This window comes from Trachymyrmex septentrionalis, unplaced genomic scaffold (genome assembly GCF_001594115.1).
Source record: "Trachymyrmex septentrionalis isolate Tsep2-gDNA-1 unplaced genomic scaffold, Tsep1.0 scaffold37, whole genome shotgun sequence".
NCBI classification, from domain to species: domain Eukaryota; kingdom Metazoa; phylum Arthropoda; class Insecta; order Hymenoptera; family Formicidae; genus Trachymyrmex; species Trachymyrmex septentrionalis.
The window spans coordinates 8,311,413-8,319,279 of NW_017305536.1; the positions used below are offsets into that span (position 1 = coordinate 8,311,413).

At 37.1% G+C, this 7,867-nt stretch overlaps 1 protein-coding gene across 1 annotated transcript in view; it reads left to right on the forward strand.

The window, feature by feature from the left end:
* The first annotated feature begins 824 nt into the window (after positions 1-824).
* The window catches only part of LOC108750688 (protein Wnt-11b-1-like), a 19,453-nt gene continuing 12,410 nt past the window's right edge, over positions 825-7,867 (forward strand). Inside the window, exon 1 of the mRNA XM_018490352.1 lies at positions 825-1,499. Coding sequence (XP_018345854.1) covers positions 1,411-1,499 — 89 coding nt within the window. The 5' untranslated portion in view covers positions 825-1,410. The remainder of the gene's footprint in view (positions 1,500-7,867) is intronic.

The window sequence follows — 7,867 nt, forward strand, 5'->3', positions numbered from 1 at the left end:
AAATCGAAGCGAGAAAGCACCAATGCTCACCAGCCTTTAAATGGTAAAGGCAGGGATAAATTGTTTTGGCTCCGCCTCGTAGTAAAATAAATGATCACAAAGATACCGCCTGCTCGTTAAAGTCAATTCCGCGGAGGTGGTCTCCAGCCTCCGTTCATCTTTCTTTTTTAAGATATTATTCATTATATATTACTCGAGATGTATAATTTTCGGTAGAACCGAGAGCTAGGAAAGCATAGTCCGTTGACAGAATTAATTAGTGACTGAGGTATAAATATAATTCGCGTTGGCAGACAATAAAAATCTTCCCGATTTACATCGAGAGAATTACACAAGATTTTTCTGATAGAATATTTTATTTTCTTGGAAATTTATACATCTTCCTTCGAAAATAGGATTTATCAATCAATGAAGATAAAGGATTGACTGAATTTTACTAAATAAATATGTATTTAATATTATTCAAAGAAATATGTATTAAGATTTAGTAAAGTAATTTTGTTCAGTGTATGAATGAAAAAAAATATATGCTCTTATAGAAGTGAGAGGGTTAATGGCAGCGATCGCCTTCTTCTTATTCGGCGGCATCCCCGGTGTCGATCATTGGGCTCCTCGTACATCGAGGAAAGAGGAGGCTCAAGTAGGAGGCGAAGTAGGAGGAAGTGAAGTAGTAGGAGGACCTCCACCACCACCACCGACCGGCAAATCCTGCGGGACTGCTCCGACGGACACCTGTAAGCACGCAGACTCCCCGCCGAGCCGGACGTACGGTGCACGGTGAAAGTTTGCCGAAATCGCAGCAGATCCTGAAGGATCTTGAGACGTACTGTTTTCCGTCAATTTTAACAAGAGTGGTGCCTCTTGTGTCTCTAAACGCGTGTTCAACGAGCAGTCTTTCTTCTTCTCGTTCGCTCATTTGTGAGTCATCGTGCAAAGAAGAAGTCTCGTATCTAAGAAGACGCTGTTTCGCTGTTTCTTGAGACATCGTTCGTCTTAATTAAGTGACCCAAAACTAATTCCAATTCGTCATCCAATTATTTTTGAAAAATCGATCGAGTCGATAATCAAATGCGAATGCCAAATATGTAGCGACGTCGATGTAGGATTGAAGATTTTGGAGTGGATATGTATAAAGGACATAAATAAAAAGAGAATTTTCTCAAAATGCATTAAAGATAATTCATCGCAAAAACATCGCTTCTTTTACACGGGACAGGAAAGTATCACGACTTTGCGAGGCTACGTAGAACGATGGACGCGATGAAGAGATCCCGAATCTTTGCGAAGCGAATCACGCCGCATCGAGGGATGATCGGCGGTGTTTGAAAGAACGGATAGAAAATCGTCTTTACGATATTCCCAGGACGGAGAGAGACAATGTCAAACTTTTAGAATGCAAAACGAAGAAAGATGTGGATAAAGAAGCGAAGCGGTGCTAAAGTCTGGCTACTGCTGCTCGTGTTGTTGCTGGTCCAAGATGGCAGATGTATAAAATGGCTGTAAGTATTCCAATTCACTTTTGCAAATATTATTCGACAGTTCTTTTAAAGCCTTCTCCCGTTATGCTCTCTTACAATAAATCTCCGCGATAGGATATCTATCATCGTGCTACGCGTTTCGACATTTACGAACTCTGAAATGTCAATCGGATTAGCGCGACCGAAACGAGGGAAACTTGTCTTATTATGTAAGAATAATCTTTAATCAATTTTTTTTTGTTACAAAAAGAGCAGTCGCACTGGCGCCGTCAGATGTTCACTTTAAGCCCAGATTTTTGATCATGCCATTTTCATTTATCGCGCTTTAATCTTCTTTCTCTGTTAGAGTAAGATTTAGATTTTAAATATTTAAGATTGCACCTAATTATTTTATTTTTTCTAATAATAGATTAAATAATGCACATTAGATATAAATGTTTATAATTTTTTTTATTTACACGGAAATATCAATTTCGCTGAAGTATCTAAAACTTCAACTAAATATAGGATAACTCCGGCAAATATGCCGCGCTGGGATTTACGCCGCAAAAATGAGAAAAAATAAAAGGAATGGGGGTAATTTTCCCGCAACTATTCTGTTACATACCTTTATGTTATATTAGTATTGTGTTATGATTTCAGCTTTTTACTGTTAATATTAATGAAATTATTGTGAGTTGAATCGATTTGTCACTGTAATAAGTAACGCCATCATAAATTATAATCTATATAAAATAATTACTGCAGGGCGTGTAAAAGATTTAGAGGTTATTTCGTGATACATACGTGTAGTGGAATAGTAAAGTATGTTGTGTAACAAAATACAGGTGCTTTGCTTTCGTATTCTTTGTTTAGTTTGTTGTCTTGTATATCCCACCTGTTTGGGATATACGGCACTTTTAACGAGTGGGATTTATGCTCAAAGCATACAAAGTGCGCAGACTGAATCCAGTGCACCAAATGCAATAAACGAATTATATGAAATATGTACTTCATATCATAATACTTGTAATATATGTAGGAAGATTGTAATTATTATTTATTACTTCATATACATATTTACCATTCTTATTCTTTAATAAAACTTTATAAACACATTTTAAAAATTATTATGTCATAATACGTCTTATTTATATGAATTATTTGTAAATTTTTCGTGAGTCATACATATCCCCTCTCCCCCTATGAGTAGCCATATATCCTATGGGATATACGGCAAAAATGCAAATGTTTCAAAAAGTTTATTTTTTAATATGAAAAATAAATATTTCGAATTTCTAATATTTTGTAGTAGTAGAGAGTATAGAATTTTACTGATATAGTTCGTTTACTATAAACACATAGTAAATAATACTTAATAAATTAAGTTTTCGATAGGTGCGGCGTATATACCGGAGTTACCCTAGATCTGAAAATAATGTTAAATTAAATTATCAAAATAGTTAAGACACTCAAATTGTTGCTAGAATGTCAGAACCTTTTGCAGTATTGCTCATCATACTCGAGTTTCCTACATAATATTACTTTTATGGTTCTATAAAATTATTTTTAAATTTGTATTTACCTAATTTTTAGATACTTCAGCAAAATTGTTCCTTACAAGTAAGAAGAAATTAAACTGAGAAGATAAACGTTGAATTTGCGTAATTATAGTGGCGAGCCAAAAATACATAGCTGTTCGCAGGCAATCTTTAATCGTTTGGTCAAAGTAGAGACATCCAAGAAGTCCTCCTGCGAACCCTCGTGATGAGTCCCATTTGCACTCTCACGTTCGCTCGCGGTGGCTTCGAATGAGTTCGAAGATTAATGTTGGTTCGTTAATGAGAAACAAATAGATTAGTGGTCGAGGGAAACGCACGAAGTGCGTGCGAGGTAGAGACGTAGCCTCCCGATTCTCGATCTCGATCATTATTTTCCTTGAATCGTAAGGAGATCGGGGGCGAGATTTAGGGGGCGATTCTCGGTCGACATAAATTTCGTACTCTCGGGGAATAAAGATATCGTCGGTGCTGCTTTATGGGCTGCATAAATAGACGACGATGCTTCACGTTCGTTATCCCTTGCCAATACGTTTCGCAAATGAAAAGCAGATGATTACTACAGTGCTGGTTTTAGATACCTCGTCTCGCGGCCAATTTATCGCAGCGCTTTTTATTTTTTAGACCAGTCAGCTTTTTTAATTATCAGCAGCAGAAGTATTTTTTATGATTTTTCTTTTTTAAAGCAGAAATGACGTTTTAAAATAAATTTATCAGCAAGCTTTTTTTTTTAAGAAAAAGTATCTAAATACTTTTTTTATTTGTTGCTATGTCACTTTATATCAAACTTCAATAGATTAATCTTTAGATTTAATTATTGTTGATCGTGGAATGATTGCACACACATAAAAAGAATAACTTTATCGAACTAGTAAACATTTTTTAGATATAGACTTGAAAATTATTTAATTGGACCATCAAATTATGTTGGAAACTCGAACAATGAAACGATGAACAATGCTGCAAAAAGTTTTCAGTAATCAGTTTGAACATCTAAAACAATTCTTATACATAATTATTTTTTAATACTCCTATTAGATCTATATACTTAGTCAACTTTTTAAATATTCTAACAAAACCGTTCTTTCCGTGTATATATAAAGATCAATAAAATAATAATTATAAGATAAATAACGTGTAAGAAAGCCCATTATGGATTGTCTTGCTACAGACATCGTTATTTGTCTTTCCTTCATTTCTTCATTCCACTTAGGACTGTTCCGCAAGTTGTTTCTCATCACTCCACAATTTCTATCAATTATCTCAGGAATCGTTCCTCTTATCTAGAGCTGCGCATGGAAGATTTGTTAACATTTCGAGGCAGTGCGGTCGGTTGTTGATTAACTCTCTTTCCTGCGAAGAATTCCACGGTCTCTGGATATGCGTTAAATTGTCGTGCGATTCGTAGGGGTTTCATCGCATCGGCGAGAAGGAGGGAGCGAGGTGAGGATCACCTTGAAATGGGGTGGGAAGTGGGAAAAACGGAAACAGAGAGAAGGTTGAGCGGCGTTGGATGATGAATGGCGAAGTGATGGTGGTTTTGCGTGCAAAACCAAAATACGGGGGAATACGGTGCTAAGGGGTGGAAGGGCAATACGAAAGGAAGATGATCGAGGAGTGGCACGAGGATGCCGGGGGTGGAAGATTAGGGGTTGCCCACGGAATCGTGATTTATAAACGACGCTTTCTAAGAACTCGCCCCAGAAGCGAGGCCTTCTTGTTTATAATTATTGCAGCCGACGTTGACGGATAATTTCGAAGGGTGATCCAAATTCTCACCGCTTTTTCTTTGTGAGTTGAGTGGCCATCGATCTCGTTAGCTTGGGGAGCGTCCAGCGAGTGTTGGACGATGATCTTTCTGTATTAAGGAGTGCCGCCAGGACTTGATGCTTTCTCTGAAAATGGTAGAGCTTTAAACGAAGAGAAACGATGGGTATCTTGAAAATAGTGGCACCGATAGTTTTTCAGGTTGAAAACTAAGGAAGCTTGGACAAGTCTCAGAAATATAGATAAAAATAGACACGGAGAGAATGATTTTGCTAAAATATCGAAAAATTTAGTTGGAGACAGAAAATAATTTGGTTAAACAATCGAAATGATTATGTAGAACAAGTATAACAGATAAAGTTGCAAAAAATGTTGATATTCTAGTAACCAGCTTAAGCCCTACATAATTATTTTGATAGGCCAACAAAATTATTTTCACATCTGTAAACTTTTGTATACCTTAACAAAATTATTTTCAGATCTAGCTAAATTTTCAGACTACTTTAGTCGTGCAGATAAAAACAAAGAGAAAAATTTTTTACAAGGATTGCAGTTTTTTTTACACTTTATAGAGCATGCAGTATTCCCGATACAATTCTTTGATATCGCGATTAAAAAAAAAGTAGCAATCTATTCTGCACGGGCGTCTTATAGGTTCGTTAATCATCATCTAAAAGATCGAAGATCATTGCTCATGGCTTCGAGACGACGTCACGAATAACATTTTCTCGCGGAGTGATCCGTGGCTCTTTCAGCGAGATCACAAGCGAGGATTTCTTCGCCAGGATCGAGGACAAGGATCGATTTATAATAATTTACGCGTAGCCCTCGACAAGCGCCCGCAGGGTCGCGCTGAATCACACGCGAGTCGCTATTTATAAGATCATTCTTGACGAAGCGATCTCTACAATGCATCGCTCGTAAATCACGCATTCTTAACGCAAGACGCGAGTTGGAGCAACGAGGTGGATAGTATCGGTGCGACGGTGGAACTCGCGCGTCCCACGCGACGAGATCTAAGCCGCGAGTCTCTCGTTAATTTGTCATTTGAAACACCAACGTCAAAGAGATTACAAACAAATTGATGCTAATTACGAAACAGACCCCAATCAATGAACTACGGTACTGATACTATAATTGATTAAAAGCAAAGTATTATAAAAAGCATTGAAATAGGATTGATTCATTGGGACAGAGATACGTAGAATTTTGAGAGATCACATGGAAAGAATTCTGATTTTGCTGAAATATCTAAAAATTTAGTTAGATACAGATATAATTATGTAGGACGTGATGCAAAAAGTTTTAACATTCTAGCAACCAGTTTGACCGTTCATAATTATTTTGACGGTTTAAAAATTATTTTCAGTTCTGTATCTAATTAAATTTTTAGATACTTTACAAAAATGTTCTACTCCTAAGAAGTGCCATGTCATCGCCAATTAAGAGCGATGATAACCTAGGCCAGTTATGAATTTTTTTACATTTCCTTTCCGTGCATTTTTTAATACTTTTTATAACATCCTCATGCTTTCTTGAAGAATACAGTTCTAAATTGTTATTGTAATAATAATTAATATGCACGAATATATACGGATTTGTTGTGTTCGAGTGTTTAGGGTGGCCGAGCCAATTTTACTTCTTTTCTCATCATCCCGGATGCGCGCCTGAACAGCTTCTCTTTTAGCCTCCTGCAAACGGAGAGACTCGTAGGCGCCCACGCCTATTATCGGTCTCGTAAAAACTACGCTTTACGATTCCACCAGTCAAAACGAATTTCGAAAGTGCAGCCGGTCAACAGACCGTTTCAAAACGCGCGTCGCGACCTTTCCTTTTTCTCGATGAAGAAACCGCGCCATGCATTTTCATAAGAATGTCCCCATATGAACGTCCGTGAACTTCCCACTGTTGCGGGAGTCACAATCGTCGTAGAAACACGTAAAATGAGACAGTTAACGGTGTGGATATCAAATTGTAAATTGGTAAAAAAACGTCATTATTTTCCTGGACGGTAGCGACTGTCTGAAGACTGTGGAAGATTGGAATGGGAAATTGTCTCGTATCTTACTTGCTTTATGTTACAAGAGTACGATTTGTGCTTTATAGAGGAATTATTTCACAATGTGTAGGGACATTATACTCTGTGATCTAAAAAAAAAGTGTTTTTTCTCCACGTAACACGATCAAACTTTTGTGAAAGAGCACGAGTACTCTGGCGAAAAAATGTTTAGTAAGTAATTGTGTTTATATCTATTTATGAAGAGTTGTGTCAATGCTTACACTATTTATATTCTATTGTATCGTATCTTCATTGTATTTCGTAAATTATTAGCTGCATTGAACAATTATATTATATCACGTACTGAGGCACGCTGTAAATCACTTTGCTCGTTTCCACTGCCGTCGCATTTTACATTCCTATGAAATCTCGATAGTTCTTTGTAACGAGTTTCACTTCATTACTGCAAGATATTTATCTCACGTAAATTATTCATGTCTTATTCAGTGCTTATCGTACGTTGTTATCATCTTATTTAATCAGCCAATCGAGTAATTTAGCAGTGCGAAATTTTATAGTAACCAATTAATTTTGCAATAAAAAATATACTTTGCCAATCAAATCCTTCGTTGATTCTTAACATTTCCAACGTTAGTTAACGCGTATACCTAGTGCAATCTTAGAAATTAATTGAAAGTAAACTGTGCATAATGTCGCTTCAGGCATTGCGATTGGCCTGACGTTCTACGCGCTGCCGCTGACAATTAATTATCTAACGCGCGATAGCAAATAGTCATGCATTCGTCTTGAGAGAGCGACTCGTAAATTACTTCGTGCGCGAAGCTGCGGGCTAAGTAATGTATAACGCAGCTTAAAATCACATCTAGCTGCATAAGTAGCCTGTCATGCGTTCTGCTAGATCTGGCCTGCTTGCAAATGGCTGTACGCACCGATTGCCCATTAAATATTGTACTTCGACTGTCTTTCCGGGTGCTAAACTATCAACCTATAAACATCTACCTTGTTAAGCCTCGATATCGCCCACAGGAAAAGTAGCTCAAGGGTGCGTTAATTAAAGTTGAAGA